The 21,837-nt window shown below is 35.9% G+C and overlaps 1 protein-coding gene across 2 annotated transcripts in view; it reads right to left on the reverse strand.

The window, feature by feature from the left end:
* The window catches only part of LOC6044826 (nuclear factor NF-kappa-B p110 subunit), a 30,167-nt gene that overhangs the window by 2,643 nt on the left and 5,687 nt on the right, over window positions 1-21,837 (reverse strand). Inside the window, exons 1-6 of one of the 2 annotated variants that reach the window (XM_038261827.1) lie at window positions 8,141-8,308; window positions 5,398-5,646; window positions 4,745-5,341; window positions 4,569-4,673; window positions 3,835-4,383; window positions 3,487-3,766 (exon numbers count right to left, since the gene is read on the reverse strand). In XM_038261827.1, the coding sequence (XP_038117755.1) occupies window positions 3,487-3,766; window positions 3,835-4,383; window positions 4,569-4,673; window positions 4,745-5,341; window positions 5,398-5,646; window positions 8,141-8,189 (1,829 nt within the window). In that variant the 5' untranslated portion in view covers window positions 8,190-8,308. Of the gene's footprint in view, window positions 1-3,486; window positions 3,767-3,834; window positions 4,384-4,568; window positions 4,674-4,744; window positions 5,342-5,397; window positions 5,647-8,140; window positions 8,309-21,837 lie in introns of those variants that run through there. The other variant, XM_038261828.1, reaches the window with a different exon arrangement.

Genomic DNA, 21,837 nt, shown 5'->3' on the forward strand with positions numbered 1-21,837 from the left:
TTCGTAAAAATTCAAAACATTTTTAAACAAGCCCAAACATGCTGATTATCAATGCAGAAAAATGCATTTTAGATTGTTGATTAGACTTCTATTTTCATGGAATTTTTTTTTATTTTTTTGCCCCCTGATTTTTCAGACCGATTTTCAAGGGGGGGGGGCGACATGAACTTTGAAAAATATTTGCAACGGCTTAATTTTAAATTATAAATAAACAATATTTTGATAGCATAACTCGACAGTTTTGTCAAGATGTAGGCTCCCTGAACACGGTCCAATCAACAGAACTGAATTTAAGTAGGGGAAAGTGGGGCAAGTGTAACAAGCTAAGGAAATGCTCGTTATAACCCATTAAAAAGTTAAAAAATCTGTCGGATTTTATTATAATCATCTTTGCCTAAGTCTTGACTAAGACTTTGTAAGAAATAATTTAAAAAAAAAATCAGTTTTTTAATGTAAAAAAATGATTTTAAATTTTTTGATTTTCCGTACGTTCTACTCAACTAGTGGGGCAAGACGAACAACCGTTTGGGGCAAGAGGAACAATGCATGAAAAAACATGTTAATTTGCTAACAATTGAATCACTTAGATACATCAGATTAGAATGTATTTGAAAGGTTTCTTCCATTTTTAGATTAAATAATAATATTTTACTAAGAATTTTATCGTTTTTACGAAAAAAAAAAAATGATAAATAGTAAATTTTCATAATATCACTTTATTTTGTATGGACATTTTTTTAACAATTGTTTATCAATTTTTAAGTACTATCAAGTATTTATTTCCCAATAAAATATGTTGTTGCAGCAAATCGTAATTTTTTCCATACTAAAAATCCATATGGTACACTTGCCCCACCTGAGCAAGATTTTTTAAAAGCTCTCAACAAAAATAACCAAAAGTTAAACCATACTTCGTAATAGGTGCATGTCATTGGTAGGGACACTACTGATCTAGGAAAAAAAGCATTTTGATAAAATGAGCCTTAAAACGAACCCTAAGCCTTATTTTGCACTTTCCAAATATTATATGAAAACAAAGGTTTTGAAAAAAAACTTCACTAAATCTTATGCCCCGTGGCGTTTACGTCGTTTTGGCGGTTATGTGGTAGTAAAATCAGCTAATTGCATTGCTAGCAACAATTCCTCATAACGTCATGATTCGAATTCCCGGACGCTTCGAAACCCGGACACTTCATCCTGTTTCATCAATTATTTGGATATAAGTTCGCATTATGAATGTCAAAACTGTTTTATTTGATGAATTCCAACATCTACTTTCATTTAAAGTTTGTTTGAACGCTGTAGTTAATGCCAAAACAGTCAAATAAAATTAAATTATAAGTTTACCAAAAATGCGAAACATTTCGCTTGAAATATTTCATAGGCGTTCGAAGCACCGGGAAGGCAAAGTAGAAATTTTTGGTTTCGATTTCCTTAAATTCTAGCAAATTTTTACATAAACTATCGATTGTTTTGATGTTAACAGCTTATTTGAGACCTAAAGAATGCCATTCACTAACATTTCAGTCCAAATTTGTGCGATTCATAAGTAAAATCGAGTGTCCGGAATTCGAAGCAAAAGTGTCCGGAATTCGAATCAGCTTTTATCAGTGTCCGGGATTCGAAGCACAACAAGTCATTTTAATTTGAAAATTCTGATGAAAAATTGTTAGAAAACACATATTTTGCATGCATTTTCTTGAAACTGACTGTTTATACTACATCCTGATGATGTTTCGACATTTCCAACTTATAACATGATTTTTTGCCAGCTGTAACAAAAATGATATGCTACTAAGTGTCCGGATTTCGAATCATGACGTTACTGGAAATAATCAAAATTGTAAAAATTACTGCCGTACGAGCAATTGTTCCTCTTGCCCATATGGTCGTCTTGCCCCACCTTCCCCTAAATTTCCTGCTTATTAAAGAAGATTAAAGAAATTTCGTATCGAACTTAAGGTAAGTAATGTGGATATAAGAGGTCATATTCAGACACATAATATAACAACTTTTTGGCTGATGAAACTTTTGTCGTGTAGACAGAATTCAAAAAATTTTACATGTGGTTATCACAGTAAAAAAATGTCTGTGTAAAATCGCTTGTAAAAGCATGCACATCACCTTTGTGAGCAAAATCATGTACTATTGCATGAGGAAACGTGTACACAAAAAGCATTTATACAAGAAAAAATATCGCATACCTCTAAAAAAAACACTTCAATCCGGTTAGAGTCATTTCCAGATTACCAAGTCCGCGCCCCAACCCTCTCTATGGAGATGACTCTCAACAGATTGATGCTATTTTTAAAGTGTGCGAATCTCGGTGCGAATTATTTTTTCTTGTGTACATGCTTTTTGTGTACACGTTCTCTCATACAATATTACATGCTTTTTCTCACAAAGGTGATGTGCATGCTTTATGATGTGATTTTACCATCGAATTTTTTGCTGTGTAGTTTAGATACAACTACTTTTTCTGATAAATTATTTTCTTAAAATTACAGCTTGAATAAAATGTTCTCAACTTTTTCAAAGTAACAAACAGCTCGAATAAATTCTCCTCCATTCTGAAAATCCGAAAAATAGATAGGCTTTTTGGTTCTGTCCCCTTCATATCACCAAGTTATGTTTTCATTTGACCTATTTGAATATTCAGTTAGATTTTTGTACCTCAACGTATTTTTGCTTGAAATTTGATTTAGCCAGTTCGGCGATGTTTTTTTTGCAAAATGTGTTTTTTTTGTTAAAACCCGTTTAAAACACCATTTGTTGTACCATCCTTGACATTACAAAACAATATGGGGAATCATGTTGGCGAATGAAACTCAAGTCGATTTTTCAATCACGAATTCTTTAATGATTTAAGAATAGATAATTTTTGTTCCATTTATTTGTCTTTTTTTTTTTAAAGAGCGTTTGAACAATAAAACACAAGAACCAACATGATGATTATATTTATTTAAACATTTTTTTTCGGATTTGGATTAAATTTATATATTCTTGGACATTAAATGAGTTCTCCGAAAAATGACAGACATTTCATAGCTCATGGAATATTGCAAGAACGATTAATATGACAGAAGGTAAATCAATTGAGACTTTATTCACAACAACGTAAACATAAGAAAATAGTCCTAAAATAGTTAAAAGTAGTTTGGCAATAAGGTAACTTCTGTTCATTTGTACGTCTTTAAGTTTTGAAATGCATTCCTATTTTAATACATATCAAAAATTTAAGTGATTTCGATGGAAAAGTTTAAAATTATAAATTTAAAAGTTGCTAATGAATTATATCAGTAAAAGTATGGCCTTTGATGATATCTTAAGCTAAGTTTATCAAATGTTGAATACATTTGGTGATGGCATCAACATAACTTTGGTATTGTACGATCACATTTGTTACATGAAACATTTGTTACATCAAACTAATAAGGACAGAAGTACATGTAAATCCCTTTCGTCACCCTAAACCTAAATACTCACTTGGCTTTGTGCTTGTTGGACGACATCCACAGTGCCGAAATGAGCTCCCGGCACCGCTCGTAGTCCCGCCCAAACAATTTAATAATGGCTAGAATTTTGCGCAGAATTTCCACATCTTTGTCGTGCCGGTTCGCCTCGAGGTAGCTCTCGAGAGCTCGCTCGAGCCGAACCGCCTCCTGATGGGAACCACCAGCTGGCCCACTGCCACTGGCCACGGCATCCGTTTCAAGCTTCGATTGCTCGTGGGCTTCGCCAATTTCGTTGATCAATTTGTGCAGGTCTACAAAAAAGATGGTGGTTGATGTTGGTACCGATGGTTGTGCAATTCCTCGATGATATACCAACTACCTTCCGAGCTGCACTGAATGAAGTCCCTAAAGTCACCGGAATTGAACGTGATGTCCCCGGTTGGACCGCCGGAATGGCCCTGCACATTGCTCTCCAAAATTTCCTGAATAATGCCCGACTTGTTGAACTCCTTGCTGATGGTGCTCTGGGTGACCATCGGGAAGGGCTGGTGCAACGCTGGCAGCCGGCTGGGACCGGCGGTGGCCGTCATCGCCGCCAGTCCACCGTCGTTCGGGACCGTCGTCGGAATCTCGCTGGAAATGTTCCCCGAGTGGACGCGCTGCCGTTTGCGCGACGAACTTGCGCTGGCCAGCATTCCCGGCCGGGGTTTGTACTTGAAGTGCACCGGTTCGCTTTGGCACTTGTCCCGGGGCCGGAACAGCTGCATCAGCACCTCGGCCGGTTCGGTGATGTCCTTGTTGCGGTACGGGGGCGTTTTGAACGCGATCGCGTACTGGTGGTGCACGTCCGCCTCCGAGAAGGTGCCCCAGTCCTGCCAGATCTCCTGATCGAACTCGTCCAATTCATAGAATCGGATCTTGATGTTGTCTGGAGGGATAGCGAGGGGAAATACAGAGTTTTCATTTAGTCTGATTTCAGTCTTTTCTTGAAACACCATGCGTCTCCATTATTTCAACAAAATCGACTTGTTAGTGCCAGAATAGAAACTTATCAACTTTGACATAAGATCAAGCTCTAGTGTTTTACATTAAATATAATTAAAGGAAACTTACTTTTACACACTTTCTCCACAAACATGAAGACTTCCTCTCCACCTTCTATGTTTCCGGCAGTCGAGCTCAACCGACAGATTTTCAACTCTCCCGTGAGGGCACTTTCTGTTAAAGATAAAAAAAAGTTGTTTCGTCACGACTTGCCACTTGTCACCCAGTGTCCATCCACTACTCACTCATATTGTTGATGGCATTCGAGTACACCGGCTCGCACAGCTGCTGCCACATCCCGCTCACCGGGTCCACCTGGAACGCCTGGAAGCACAGGCACACCTGGTTCAGGTTCATCGTTTTGGCCATCTCGACCGCTTCCTTCTGCAGCTGGTGCTCCTCCCGCAGGCTAATTTCCCGGTTCATCTCAACGGCCCGCTGCCGTTTGATCTTCTTGCACAACTCCTCGGCGATGTTCTTCTTGGCGGTGTGGATGATTCCCATGCCCTGGAACATGGCCACGTACCCGGTCTCGGCGTTCACCTCGATGTCGTGCGGATCTATCAGATCGATTTCACCACTCTTGATGACCAGGTGGTGCGAGTGGGCGGCCCGCTTGGACGGGTCGACCTGGAACAGCGAGCAGCGAATCTTGGCTTCACCCTGGAAGCCACGCAGCTCAACGGACGGGAATGTTTTCTTGCTCTTTTCCGTGTGAACGCCCATGAGGGAACCGTGCGTGCCGTGCATCTCCGACTGGTACCGAAAGCGGAACTTGTCCACCGGTTGCTCCAGGATGACCAGGTGCGGCACGGACAACTCGATCTGGGGATGATCGGCCGCTGCAAAATTAAATAATTAAGTTAAAGATCCTTCAAAGAAGCTAAGTACCGCTTACCATTTCCGTGTCCGGTGGTGAAGTGGTACGTCTGCATCTGGCTGCTGCTTCCGTCGTCGTAGTACGGGAAGCTGGCGGAAATGTTCAGATTTTGCATGTTGAAGGAACTGGTTTCGCTCGTGGTAGACTTTGGGGACATATTACTGGACGCGGTGCTGACGGCAGACGGTGAGGACGACGAAGCCGATGACTCCATCGACAGCACCGAGTAGGTCGGCGAGGACGAGAGCGGCTGCTGCAGATGTTGCTCTGTACAGGATGAGCGAAGAAACGCGAGTGGTTAGGTTGGCGCGCAGGCAGCAGCGAATATAATATTCTCTAGAGTTGGAAAAGCTGCAACTGAATCAGCTTCGGGGGCAGAACCAACCGTGTGTCGTGTGATTCATGGGCTCGTCTCGCGAGACGTGAGACTTCGAGCCGTGAAGAGTGGAAGTTGTAGTACGGTTAGTACTGGATTGTGGTAAGAGTTGGCGGGAAAGTCCGCAGGAATTGGAAACCGTTTTAAAGTTTATATCTTCTTTTCGTTATGGTTTCTCGTTTGTCGGCTCCCAAATACTTGGTCTTTCAGACGGAAACGATGCGACATTGTTTATTTTTAGTTCGACAAGTAAATTATGTAAGTTTAATCACTATGCGTGGGTAGGAAGTTGAGATTTCCCACGTATTTCGATATTTCCTACCGGGTCAACAGTTTCGCAATCAGAGATAAAAATCTTGCTCACGAGTGGCTTAACCAACACAACACACCCTCTTACTAGAAAAAGATGCTGGGTTTAATCATCCTTACGTTAAGGTGTTTAAATGTAGACAACACAACAAATGTGGTTCGGGAATTATCAGATAAGTTGGACGGAGAAAAGCTGGTCATTACAATCATTGATCGACAGTGCAAAATATTAATAATTTATTTTTTATACATTGAAAAATACTTTATTGACGATTCAATCATATTTTGTGCTGTTGCAATTCAAAAATATTGAATTCAAAACAGAAAACATTACGTTAAAGATCATATCTTCAAAATAGGGTAAAGTAAATATTATTCACAAGTCTTTCTCTATAAAAATCGATAAATCAGGGAGTATGAAAATAATTGAAATATCAAATTACATTTTTTCATGAACAATAAGTTATACAAAACTTCATTTTTATTAATTGAAGACATTTTTCCACAACATAAAATTTCGACTATTTGTGAAGATAAATTCAACTGTTCCTCTTAATTGAAAAATAACATTAATATTTGATTTTTCTAAGGGTTTGAAATATTTTTTTATAAATCAAAACAAGTATCTAGAGTTTTTTATGATTTAACACATTTGACGGAAACTTTAAATAATATAATCAACTTTTTAGCTGATTTTTTTGAAAAAAATTAAACGTGTTAAATTTCTGAAAAACACAAAAAAAGGTTTGGGAAGGAAATTAAAAGTAAGAATTGAGTGTTCAAGAACTAATACGATCTGAAAAATATCTTCCATCAGCATTAGGTTGAATGCACGATTTTTTTTCGAATTTCAAAAAAAAATATAAAAAACGAGGAAAATAAAAAATGCAAGCAGTGAAGAGTTAAAAAATTGCCTTCTTTTTTCAAACAAATTGCGTGTTAGTTTGCATTAAGTCCTATCAGCCATCAGGGCCTACAGTTCTTATTTTGAAAAAAAAAATCAAAAAGCTGCTTGGTCTTTGTTTTTAACATCAAAACATTAAAAAAATGCGGAAGTCAAATTTAGGCATTTATATACTGTTTTGTTTATAAAAGTTCTTGTAAACTTTCTCGATCAATATAAGTAAGCACAATATAACAATTTTGCAATATTTTTTCACATAGATCTGAAAATTTAGTTCAATTTTTTTTGCTCATTTTAACCCCAATCCGATAGTGCTGTCCGATATTCGATTCGAACACACAAAAATATCAAATTATAAATTAAATTTCAGCATATTTAACACAGCAAAAAAATCAATTAGAAAATTGCATGCCAAAGCATGCACATCACCATTGTGAAAAAAGGCACTTAATATTACACACTGCATGTACAACTTTTGCAAACACATAGACAAAGTTGCAACGGACGGAATTCAAACCCAGCACCAACAGTAAGGACTAGCGCCTTAGCCCACTCGGCCATCAGTCTGATGAAGAATGAAAAAGATGAACGCATATATGAGCTTGACATTTCGGTCAAGTAGGTTTCCTATACTGATGGGCTACATATTTCAAGGTGCAATATTACATAAAATTTCATGAAATAATTAGACATTTATTTTACCTGCAGCTGGATTACGACTTTTTTTGCTGTGAACAGAACACAAGACGGATTCATGTTTAAAGTTCAATTAAAGAAATGACTGATGTTCCTAAGTAAAAGAACAATCCTTATTTCAAGAATAGTAAAATTTGATGAATAAATAAAATGATCCTGATTGAAGGATATTCAGAAAAAAACATGTCATCTAATTATTATATCACATTCCCAAATTATATCACCAAATAAACTCAAAAGTAAATTGACAGCATCGTACTGAGTCACCCAAGAATAGGGTTCTTTGCTGATTGAGCCGCAATGAGAGATTCGTCACTCCTTCACTCAAATCATCTGCGACCACCCCAAACAATGCAATCAGCCTAATCAAATTGGCACACTTTTGTCAATTGCGTGAATCATCCTACAATCGTCGTTGAAACGCCCAAACCTAACACACCTCCTTTCACCTTTGGACCAGCCGGCACAATATTTACCTCTCAAATGACGACAAAACTGCGTCAACGAAACTCCGTAAGTAAACATGGCTCAAAATATCAGCGTGCGTTTCGTGACGTCGAACAAGATTAAACTGTGCACTGCCCTACAACTGGTACTTTACACACGCACGACCTCCGTCAACCAGCGCCAAACGATGAATGAATGCACGCAAGTGTGGCCCCGAAAGGAAGTAACCCATCAATGGTTACCTGACCCATTGATAAGCGGCTTATCAGCGCAGGAGGCCTCCGTCTGTTATCAGCAGCCAGTTCGAACCAACTCACATGGCTTAAACACCTTGTTTTATCTATGGGTGTCGAGTAAATTGTATTCGGAAATGGCTACTTCCGTTCGCGGCGCGAATTCGTCAGGCTGAATATAGAAGGTTCCAAAGGTTATCTTGGTGTCCCCATCATGAGCCGGGAGGCGGTCGGCCTGCCAAAAAATGTTGTTGTAGTGATTCGTTTGTTTACTAATAGACAAGCTGGGTAAGGTGGTGTTTTCGGGGCTGATTCATCCGAACCGAATTTGGCGCCAGTCAGTGAGAGTGGGAGCATATCTAATCGTGGTGATTGGGTTCGATTGGACTGCTTTTAGTCATGTAATAAGTTTGATAATAAATTAGACACATCTCTCGTTTCGATTACTCATCGATAAATCCACTGACTATTTCTAGCTTTGATTTTTGTTCCAAATTTTCCTTCCTTTTTAATGTTAAAAAATCTGATTACGTACAATTCCGATAACGTTAATTGTGAGCGTTGAATAGAAAATCAGTAGTTGTAAAGAACACCAAATCAGTAAAACCAGAACAAAATGCAATGGAAACAAGTGAAATTGACGACGAAGACAACGATGGATTCGATACCGTGCTTTCTAAACACACTCGCAAAACCCGGAAGCGCTTACAGGCATATTTGGACGCGGAAGACGAACTAACAAAAAAACGAAAAGAGATGGCTGCAGAAGAAACAGATGAAGAAGATGAAGATGTCATAAAAGCAAAATATTATAAGAAAAAGTGCTGTGAGATAACTTCTAAATCCCTGGAAGAAGAGGACGAAGATAAAATTGAAGAACTTGATAATTCACTCTTTAAATATTCCGCTAAATATTTGAAACATAGACAGAAATCGTTAGAAAAAAGGCACGGTAATAATTATTGAAGTGATTTTAAACTCTGTAAGGGACCATCCATAAACCACGTGGACACTTTTTTGGGAATCTTTTCCTCCCCCCCCCCCCCTTCGTGGACAATTGTCCATACAAAAAAAACTTGTTTGTATGGATCGTGGACAATCGCCATACCCCCCCCCCCTAAAGTGTCCACGTGGTTTATGGATGGTCCCTAATTTTTCCTCTTTCACTATCCACCTTGAAGAGATGAATGCACAATGGTGTAAAGTCTCTATAATAATAATAAAAAAATAAAAAAATCAGTAAAATTAAGCCAAAAATAAATGCTTCTAATGCCTCGACGCTTCGAATTACAGAATCTATCAACTTTATGTTTTATAATTAAATCAAAGGTTTGCAAACATTTTCTCGTATTTTAAAGTAAATATTTGGCATAAAATCAAGTTTTTGAAATAAGATCATTCAGCAATGCCTTTTTTTTTCAAAAAATGCCATTCTCAAACTTCAGCATTTTCTAGACAAAACAGAAGACAAAAAAACTATGCTTTAGGTATATGATTGATTATAATAATGCTTCTTCTTAACCACGTATTCAGGATTGTCAGGTGAGCAAAATGCAGAATAAATGATAAAAATGGCAAATTGGTAAATATTGAGGGATATCTGTCTTCAAGAGGACATTTTATTACAAATACCAGGAGTGCTGAATGTCCAAACCAAGTGTCATATTTTCCAGCGATGACGACTCCAAAAAATAAAATTATAATGACTCTAGCAAATATCCTTAACAAATAAAATAGAATTGAAAATAAGGTTTTTAATCATCATGATCAAATTTAATCAAATTTTAATATTCATGAAATCTTGGCAAGCCAAATATTTTTTTATATATTGATATTCAACAAACTAAAATGTTTGGCTCGTTTTTTTTTTTTTGTATTTTTGATGAATATGAAAAATTAAGACCAAATTATGAAATTTATAAAATATTTTAAATTTCGCTAAAGATTCAATGTTTGAAATTGATAACAGAACCAATAGTTTCGAAGATAAAGTCAGCTGAAAATAACAGGCTTAAGCCTCTTAGAGAAATTCATTTTCATCAATTCGAATTCTGAGTGAGACTCAGAAACTAAGTAACCAGTTTTCAATTATAGGATTTTTTCTCAACTTTGCTATTTTTTTAGAGGTGCTTTTCTATCAGGAAATATTTTTTAAACTCAAAAAATCTTTTAAAAAAATAATCGAAAATGTGTGCAGCAACATCCATGAAAACAGCATGACTCGAAAAAAAGGTCGTCCGATTAAGGTAACAAAGAAAAAAATCGACATCAGGAAACCCCCTGATTTGATTCCTTAGGCAAAAATAAGTAACGGTGAAAATTTTGAGCGAAATCGGTTAAGGGTGGTCGCTTTTATCATTGAAGTTAGTGAAAAAAAAATTTTTCATACAAAAACGTCTTCTTTAAATCGTCCATAACTCGTCAAGGTTAACTCGGATCGTTTTGCGATCTTAGACATAGTTGTTAATCATAAAATTTTACATAAAAATCTCACACTTGACAATGATCCGAATTATTTAACGCCACCGTTTGGCGGAATTTTTCAAATTTCTGTCTCTCCTTATACATTTTTTCCATTTTTCTCATACAAACTTCAAACGATAAAAAGCGCTCCTTACCAATTTGGCTCAAAATTGGCACAGTTACATGTTTTTTACCGAAAGAATCAAGCCAGTATCCTTACGATTTTCAAAAGTTATAATTTTTTTCTTGTCACCCTCTTGAACGCAAATGAAAAGTGATTTTTGATAGGCTTTCAAGGCAAAAATCAAGCCTGACGTTTGAAAAGGACGTATGCAAACTTTAATTGCTGTTTTGGAGGCATCGGGATCAGTGAGCATATGTCTGAAAATAGGTTTATCCAATTCCTCGGGAAATTTTACATATCAATTCAAAAAACTATTTTCATCCGCACTAATTTTGGGCTTGATCGAACAACTGTTTTCGGGAGGAACTGCTGCATAGCTAAAATTGGCAATAATTTGAAAACGGTACATTCTTTCAATAGAATGACAATTTGATTGTACTTAAAAATATATATTTACTATTTTTTTTAATTCCAGATTTTCGATTTTTTTCTAGTTTTTTCCAGATTTTTCATCATTACGCACTATGCTTCAAAAAATGTTTTTTTAAGTCCCCTAAAGCATATCGAAAAATTTCGAAATCCATTAAGAGGCAGTATTTGTAGATTTTGCTCGGTTTGTTCTAGAGGTCGTATCGAGGTGCTCCGATTTGGATGAAACTTTCAGCGTTTGTTTGTCTATACATGAGATGAAATCATGCCAAATATGAACCCTCTACGACAAAGGGAAGGGGGGGGGGGGGTAAAACGAGCATGGAAGTCCAAAAACACAAAAAAAATCATAAAATTGCTCGCATTTTCTTAAAACTTCAACAATTGCAACTCTCTTAGATGCATTCGAAAGGTCTTTTGAAGCACTTCAAAATGTGCCATAGACATCCAGGATTGGTTTGACTTTTTCTCTTAGCTTTTGCAAATTACTGTCAAAAATTGATTTTTTAAAACCCCAATATCTTTTTGCAACAGCCTCCAACACCCATACTCCCATAGGTCAAAAGATAGGTAATTTCATGAACTATAAGCCTATGGTATTAACTTTTCGGCCAATGGCAGTTTTTCTCATAGTTTTTTTATTTTTCTATAACAAACATTTTACAACGTTCAATTTTTAGCAGTAATTTGCAAAAGCTATGAGAAAAAGTCAAACCAATCCTGGATGTCTATGGCGCATTTCGAAGGGCTTCAAAAGACCTTTCGAATACTAAGAGTGTTGGAATTGATGAAGTTTTACGAAAATGCGAGCAGTTTTAAGATTTTTTTGTGTTTTTGGACCTCAAACTTCCATACCCGTTTTACCCCACTTCCCTTTGTCGTAGAGGGTTCATATTTGGCATGAGTTCATCTCATGTATAGACAAACAAACGCTGAAAGTTTCATCCAAATCGGAGCACCTCGATACGACCTGTTACACATTGGTGAAAAACTAGCTCTTACCGTTTTTGGGAATTCAATTTATAGTCATAAAAAGTTAAATAAAAATTGGAACTACTTTCCCATTATCCCTTTTATCTGGAAGGTCATAGTCTTACAACTTTGCCGAAGACACCAAATCAATTAGAATATATTTTTTCAAGATACAGAATTTCATACATTTACATACCGATTTTGTATGACCAGCCCCTAAATTTGTATGGAGACTTGTATGGAAAAAACTAATGATGCAGAATGATTTTTTTTGACATCATCCAAATCAAAAATTTAAGATTAAAAAAAAACGTAAAAAACATTCCCCTGGGTAGGGCAACAAAAATAAATAGCATGCCACAATTTGAAAGTTCCAAGGAAAAAAATGTTGGAAAATGTAAGAATGTTGCTTTGCAAACATCAGTTTTAAAAAACGCTTTTTAAGTTATTGTACACCAAAAATTTATTTAAATTCATTTTTTTTCAATAAGCCCAACATACAAAAAATTATTCAAAATTATGAAAAATGCATTATAAAAATATTTCAGCTGATTGCCCTTCAATTTCTATCAAAAATTTGAAATTTTTGGAAAAAAAACTTGCTTTGATTAACCTTAAGAATATTTGCAACAGCCAAAATAAATTACAATCAATTGTACACGTTTAAATAATTAAAATTATATTTTAAGAAATAATTATCTGTTTTGCACCATGATTGAAAAAAACTGGATGTAAAGACAAAAACATTAAATAAAATATGCATTGGCCTGAATAAAGTTAAAAACTGTAAACAAAAAAACATTAAAAACTTTAAAAAATTCTCAAGCATGAAGTAATCTCAAAATCTAGTTGAAAGTATTATTTTTCCCATTTCCATAAATTAGTTTAAAAAATTGTACCATCATCGAATTACCTTCAAATCAACAATGTTTACTTACAATGTTTACCGAATTCTCATAATTGAATTCCATGTGTTATGTGTACTTAGAACTGAGTTCCAACACACACAAAAAACAAGTGTTTACAAATAAAAACAGCCGGTTTGCAAAACATTTCGTGGAAAAGTAATATATGCACATAATATTTTCTGTACTTGAGAGCACAAGAGAAAACTTAAAAGTCATCTCTGTTTACAGCTCTGTCCAACTATATACTTTCTAGCGTTCACACCCACACAACACTTTGGAGCCTATGCGGCTTTTAACGAGAAACCGGCAGAGAAGTGGAAAAACCGTTTGTAATAGAATTTTTATCGGTACTAAACTAAGATAACTAAACTACACAAAATAACTTTAATTTAATGTTTTGCGAACGTTTTCCGTCTATAAAATTAAATTATAATTAAAAACGGTATGTCACTAACTATTCAAATCATATGATAATATGAAATAAGGACATTTAGCTAACTGTGATGGGATACCATTTGATTTAAACTTTCCTCGAACTTAAAATGGATACCACTCGGAGAAAAAAGAGTTCCCAAAATCGTGAACAAGCGTTCATGAAAATGGGAACCACGAACAAAGTGTTCAAATCCCATGGTACGATTTCCAAAAACGTACCATGGGATTTGAACACTTTGTACGTGGTTCCCATTTTCATGAACGCTTGTTCACGATTTTGGGAACTCTTTTTTCTCCGTGCACGTTTTCTTAAATTTTAGTATTAAATTAAATGCGTTGTCAAAAGGGTTGATATAATAAACTAAACGTTCCCTTTAAGTTTACTACAGTCAACATCCACTTTATAATTGATCTTTCATCATAAACTAGGAATTTTACCATTCTAAAATCAAATGTAATTGAATTGCTATTCTGACACCAAACATATTTTACTATAAATCTAAAATTAATGTTTTATTTTTCCTTAGCTCACCTCATAATAACGATTTGACTGGTCCAAAAAATACACTAAATCCAAGCCGGTATGCTATCAGCCCAAATCATACACCACAGTGTCGACCTTCCCAGCGTTGTTCACCGTTGACTGCGGTCCATGTGCTCGTTCTACTCGAGCCGGCAACTATACAGTAATCCCAATCTCTGTACGGCTTTGGGTAATCACAACAAAACGAAACCACTCTCACTCTTCGACAATACAGTGTCTCTCGCACGTGTGCATGTGCCCACCATCAAAGCCCGCGTCACTAATGTCGTAAATGTACGTACGTCCCGCGTGGGGGTCAACCGGCAAATGGCGTTCCGCCGGCCAGGTGAGTGTACTTTTTATCGCACCCGTGATGTAATTGTAGGAACTGTATTCGATAGCAGCGTGGACATCAACGCCGGTGAGAGTACGCGCGTCCACGGTGGATCTATGACTAATTCGGACGACGCAGAATTCACATCTAATAGCCGAACTTATCAACGCAAAAGTAGTCGCGTCGCGACAAGGTCCATGATGACATTGTCGAGTCGATCTGTGTACCTTTCGTATTACGGAGTACCTGCGACGTCGACGCTGTTGACGACGCGATCGCGAGGAACTGTGCGAAAACCCAAAAATAGTTGGATAAACACAGTTGATTTTGGACGAATTCGCTTAAAATTGAAGACTCTAGGGTGGCTGTTAAATAAATGCTGTAAAATCTAGAAGTTTTAAACTTTGACTTAAATAGACTAGACGTGCCACACAAGAGGTTTGGGGCAAGGCAGTAACTCTCATTGCTTTCGATTCCTCTGTTACTTTGCTCTCTGTAATACTGGAGAAACTTCGGTGTCCAAATGGTTTTTAGAATTTAAACAACATGTTAAACAGTTTTCCAAGTTTCGCAATGTTATAGCTTCCTAATGAATTGGCCACCCTAGCCCTAACGTTCAGCTGGTACGACCGTGCTGGGGATATCCCAACCGGCAACCGGTTTCGCGCAGAAAAAAAACGTCACCGATATCTACCAGCCGCGCCGATCACCACGGTGGACATGGTCTGGGTCAAACCATGTTGAGAGGGAGAGGAAATACACATCCGCGCGAAACGATAAGCGCCGCCGTCCAACCGGCTGATCGATTCCGAGAAAGAAACAAAAAGAGCAACATGTTCTGCAGCGATCGTACACACAAACAAGGTCGAACGACCGGGGAATTCCCAGAGCGAGTTTATGACCGAGCACGAGTCGTTGTGTTGGAAATACAACCAAGACCCGCAGTAGGGGAAGGTGGGGCAAGACGACCATATGGGGCAAGAGGAACAATCGCTCGTACGGCCGTAATTTTTACAATTTTGATTATTTCCAGTATGAGGAACTGTTGCTAGCAATGCAATTAGCTGATTCTACTACCACATAACCGCCAAAACGACGTAAACGCCACGGAGCATAAGATTTAATGAAGTTTTTTGACAAACCTTTATTTTCTTATAACATTTGGAAAGTACAAAATAAGACTTTGGGTTCGTTTTAAGGCTCATTTTATCAAAATGCAATTTTTCCTAGATCAGTAGTGTCCCTACCAATGCCTTGCACCTATTATAAAGTATGATTTAACTTTTGGTTATATTTGTTAGGAGCTTTTAAAAAAAATTGTTCAGGTGGGGCAAGTGTAACATATGGATTTTTAGTATGGAAAAAATACGAATTGCTGCAACAACATATTTTATTGGGAATTAAATACATAAACGAACTTAACAACTGATAAACAATTGTTTAAAAAAATGTCCATACAAAATATAGTGATATTATGAAAATTTCCTTGTTTTCATCTAAGTAATAATCTTTTTCGTAAAAACGATCAAATTTTTAGTAAAATAATATTTTTTAATCTAAAAATGAAAGAAACGTTTCAAATACATCCTAATCTGATGTATCTAAGTGATAACAGTTCAATTGTCAGCAAATTAAAATGTTTTTTCATGCATTGTTCCTCTTGCCCCAACGGGTTGTTCGTCTTGCCCCACTAGTTGAGTAGAACATACGGAAAATAAAAAAAATTAAAATCATTTTTTTGCATTTAAAAACAGGATTTTTTGAAAACTTGTTCCATCAAAGTCTTAGTCAAGACCCGGAATAAGATGATTATTATATAATCCGACAGATTTTTAACGTTTTTAATGGGTTACAACGATCATTTCCTTAGCTTGTTACACTTGCCCCACTTTCCCCTACGTCGTTGGAGCTGCTGGAGGCAGCTCTCAACTAGCTCTCACAGCACCAACAGGGTAATAAATTCTGCGCTGGAAACACCCGGCAAAGGAGGGGTGGTACCGGCAGCGTCGAGCCTACCACCCGCGCGACCTGTGTCGGAGTGGCACCCTCCCCAAAGTTAAGGTGGATTTTTTTGTCAGTGGTGTTTCTAGCTTTTCGCAAATAGATTTTAGCTATGCCCTGATTAAAAGAAACGTCCATGCAAAATTGATGAACGGGATGGAAGCTTTGAAATCGTCGTTGTTGTACTATCTTGCTGTATGTGCATTTAGGGCCAAATTGAGTTAAGAACACCATTTTGTGCAGCTCTTCGTAAATCCCCAAAATTTCAAACTTAAGATATTTTTAAAATTCGAAAATTCGTGCAAAAGGGGTCACTCTTCATATGAGAGCAACTCTCTACGAAATCGGCCGATTTCGACGATTTTTATTGTTTGTATTTTTGATTTGACTTAAACTTTGTGGGGCCTTCCTATGACCAAATAAGCTATTTTGCGTCATTGGTTCACCCATACAAGTCTCCATACAATTTTGGCAGCTGTCCATACAAAAATGGTATGTAAATATTCAAACAGCTGTAACTTTTGAGTGAATTTTCTGATCAATTTGGTGTCTTCGGCAAAGTTGTAGGACTTTTGAGAAAAAATATGTACACGGAAAAAAGAATTTGCAGATTTTTTTATCAACTTTTTTTCACTAAAACTCAATTTCCCAAAATACGTATTTTTTGATTTTCGAGATTTTTTGATATGTTTTTGGGGACAAAAATCCGCAACTTTTGAGCCATAGAGAAACATGGTCAAAAAATCTGCCGCCGAGTTATGAATTTTTGAAAAAAAAACAGTAGTTTTTGGGAAAAATCGAAGTTTCATGCAAAAACAAGTTTGACATTATTTTTTAATGCAAAATTGAATTTGCAATCGAAAAGTACTTTACAGATTTTTTGATAAAGGGTTCAAGTTATAGCCACCGAAAGTTGGATTTTTCAAAATAGTGACCATGAGTGACCATTTCTAAAAATATTTTTTTTTGAGAAGTTTAGAAAATTTGCTATAAAATTGTCTAAGAGACATTGAAGATTGGACCTCGGGTTGCTGAGATAGAGCCGCTTTAAGAAAAAGAAACACGAAAATTGAAGTTTTCTTAATCTCACCAAAATAACCCACCATTTTCTAATGACGATATCTCAGCAACTAATGGTCAGATTATCAATGTTAAAACATGAAACATTGTGAAATTTTACGATCTCTTCGAAAAAAATATTTTGATTTTTTTTAAATCAAGACTATCATTTTAAAATGGCCAAGCATTGAATATTACGCCCATTCAAAACGCTATTCTTGATTTAAAAAATTAAAAAAAAAATTCGAAGAGATCGGAAAATTTCACGAATGTTTCATGTTTTAACATTGAAAATCGGACCATTATTTGCTGAGATATGGTCATTAGAAAATGGTGGGTTGTTTTGGTGAGATTAAGAAAACTTCAATTTTCGTGTTTCTTTTTTTAAAACGGCTCTATCTCAGCAACCCGAGGTCCAATCTTCAATGTCTCTTAGATAATTTTTTAGCAAATTTTCTAAACTTCCCAAAAAATAAATTTTAGAAACGGTCACTCATGGTCACTATTTTTAAAAATTGAAAAACTGCAAATATTTCGCTAAAATCTAACATTCGGTGGCTATATCTTGAAAACGGAGCCCTTGTTTTTGGTAGAGGAAATTACGAAACGGCGTCGCTTGAGAATGAAGGAAAAATTTGTAGTTTCACGACAGAATTTCAAAAATGATGTTTTACTATTCCGCTGTGAAACTGTCAACTTTTCCTGTCCTTCTGGAGAAACGAAACGGTCTACTTTTCCCTATCAAAAATAACAGAATTTAAAATTAATACCTTTCAATACCAGTACTGAAAATTTGAACCTAGTATCAAAAAGTAACATATTTCACTATTTTTTAGTTTTGAGCGGTAAATTTACTAAACACATATATATTTGACATAAAACTCCTGCAAGAAGCGTTTTTTTTTCAGAATTGCAAAAAATGTTGTAAGCAACTCGTTGCAAAACTTGATTTTTTCAGCACTCGTTGGATAAATGTACGACTCATGCTGAAAAATCACCTTTTGCAACTTGTTGCATAAACTACTATTATACACAAGTAACTCTTTACAAGAAGTGTCCAAAATTAATGCTCGATCTCCTTATTCAAGCTATCTCCAACTTTAATTTATGAGATAAAATATACAAAAGCGATTTGGAGATCATAGTAGAGATGTTTATCCATTAGGATTTTGAAATTATCTGAACTGAAAAGTAAATATGGAATTCTTTTTGAATCGCCAGAGACAAAACCGATACGAATTTCGTTGAATTGCAACGTTGTGAAAGTGGGTCATAACGAACCAGTTTTCACCCACGACAAAAATCAAGAAATCTAATGAAATTATGGCACACAGCTAAGAAAATATGGTCTCCTATTGATACACAACATGTTCCCGAAGCTTTATCATTGATGTGTACATATTTTGTCGTAAAATAAATTGATGTTCAAAAAACCCTAGTCGTTTTTTTTACAGATATCCTACTAATTTTGAGGTTTTCTGTCTATTCTAACTAAACACAAAACATGTTCTCACTCTCACAGGGTGACCGCTCAAATCCCATTTTGAAATTCCAGACTTTTTCCCGCCTTTTCCAGAAACTCAAATAATAGGCATTTTTTATCTAAAAAATGATTTTAAGCAAAAAACTCTTAATAAAAAAGTCAACCATAAAAAAAATCTAAATGAATTAATAAAAACTATTGCCGATTTCACAGATCTACAAAAAATGACAAAATGACGCAGACGCAACTCGATGGAAAACATAAAGTTTGGGGTCCCCACAATCACGTGCATTTTGAATTTTTCAAAAATAGTTTGTCTGGACCGCATGATTTTTCTCCTTCTTTCTTGGAATTCAGACATACAGTGAAGCAATGAATTACTCATTTACATTATTTTCGGACAAAATTTGTTGTTACCCCTCATTAACATTATTACCCGCCGTAGTCAAAATTTACAAAAATATGGCGGCTGTAAAAACCTTTTTTTTTTTTTTTTGAAGTGCTTATAAAAACAATTGTTTATAGTTCATTAGGAAAGTTTCAATTAGTACTAGAAATGAATGAATATGTAAACCTGCAAAATAAATTCAACGAAAAAAATGGTACAAGTTTGCTAAATAAAGATTAAATCCAGTAGGTGTGCGAAAACTGAAGCAGGGCGAAAACTGGGTCCTCTACCCTACTTCAATACCCTTAAAATAGAGATTTCAAAATATTCAATTGTAAAGCTTGTACCAGCACATCGAATTTTCATCGATTTATATGTCGTCGTGATTGGACTATCTTGTAGCACATCGATGTTGAGTAAAATTTAGCAAAAAGTGCCAGATTCCTAAAATTCAATTTCAATTCGATGATATAATAATATGACAAAAGCAAAAACATTATAAATCGAGATTTATTCGTAGAAAGATGTGATTGAGAAAAAGAACCATGGAAAGAGGCGCATGGTGGCTTGAGTAAATTTTCAATATTTGTAAATAAGCCTTATTAAATATTTTCATATAAGCATGCTCGTAAAAATAAGCAAAAAGACCAGAAAAAAAAAGTTTTATTTTATCCTAAAACATCCAGTACATAATTTGTTCTAGAAATCAGGAGGAAATCCAGCTTTTTTTCGTGAAAACTTAACACTTAGCCTTATGTGTGGGACAAACTTGCCTTGCGTTACTCTCAACATGCTGTTTTTGCATATGAGACATTTATGTGAACATGGGCAGTATAATAAGTATAAACTTTCACGTTTTTGCTTAGTTCAGGCGTCTCCATTAGTATTTTTATTTATTTTTATTTTATTTTTGTTATTATTATTTTAAACAGGAAAATGCACCGATAGAATATTTTGAATCGTACATATTCTTAATCCGGACGGTGAAACACAAATTTCTACGTATAAATCCCCCATTGGGTCATCTCGGTTTAAAATATTTTCTTTCCGCCATACCGTGATATATAAAAAAAACCGTAAAACTCCACGCAATGTGACAGACTTGCCAGAGGAAATTTTTGATGATAACTCGGACTTATTTAGGTTGTCATAGTCAAGCTCTAGTCACAGATCATAAATAACTATCCGCAATCATCTTTCCAGTGAAAACAGATAGTGTGTTACTTCCATCCCAAAACACGTGTGCAGAGAGGTGCTGTTTTCGCGGTTTTCCAGTAGAAACAGTGAACCATCAAATTGGGAGTCACCGGTATGAATCATGACCTCGCGTCGGTTGGGTGCTGCTGATGAGACATCATCAAAAATGCTTGATGCTTGATGATAACATAGCTATGTTTCACGTGCTCGTATATAAAATAACAACTTCAAGTAATAGAAAAAAAACAATGTCCTATGAGGCCACTCCAAAAATTCCTTAAAGCATAGAATTGAATTTTATTATCAACACCTACGATACAGTCATCCCACATATTCGGAACGGTTTCCAGATCAGCCAATGTTCAAAAAATCATAGCAAATCGATTATTGAACTTAATGATTCGCTTTTACCTTCATTTGAAAGCTTTTCTTGCGATCTTTCGAATGCTGTACCGAACATCTGCAAATTTTAACTTTTATATAAAGTTTTTGAAGAATTATTTTGACCCTTGAAATCCACAAATTCGGAACACTTTTTTCTTACGAATGTAAACAAACTTTGGATCTCTCCAGGAGGACATATTTATTACCAAATAATGACTTCACATACTGAAACCAATGAAACTCAAGCTTAGTGATGTTTTATACATGGTTTGATAAATTTTTTGTGAAAATATCAGTTAAATTCAGGTGTTCCATAATTGTGGGAGGCACAATAACATCCCACAATCATGGAACAGGCAATTTGGAGGCAGTGTTTTGCTGCTCTGGACAAAATAGTCTTGGAATGAAGTTTTTTGTTCAAAAAGTCCTACTTTTACTAGTGAAATAGCAAGAGAATGTCCAAATGAAGTTTCTAAAAACAGAAAGGTCGACAGAAAAGCTACTTTTGGCATGCTATTGACAAATTATCATAAAAGTGTTCCGAATTTGTGGGTGTTCCGAATATGTGGGATGACTGTACCTGCTTTTTTGTGAATTACCAAACTATTGCCACCATTGGATGATCTTTTCATGTCACACCTTTTTATTTATCATTAATGAAGTGAAGCCGCTGGATACAAAGGTATACCGCCTAGGGCAATGGGCCTTCCCAATGTCAATCCGAACCGGTACAAATCCCATAAACATTCGAGTGTTTGTAGTCAGGTTTGTATCCTACAACGATTTCACACAA

The sequence above is a fragment of the Culex quinquefasciatus genome, chromosome 3 (genome assembly GCF_015732765.1).
Source record: "Culex quinquefasciatus strain JHB chromosome 3, VPISU_Cqui_1.0_pri_paternal, whole genome shotgun sequence".
NCBI classification, from domain to species: domain Eukaryota; kingdom Metazoa; phylum Arthropoda; class Insecta; order Diptera; family Culicidae; genus Culex; species Culex quinquefasciatus.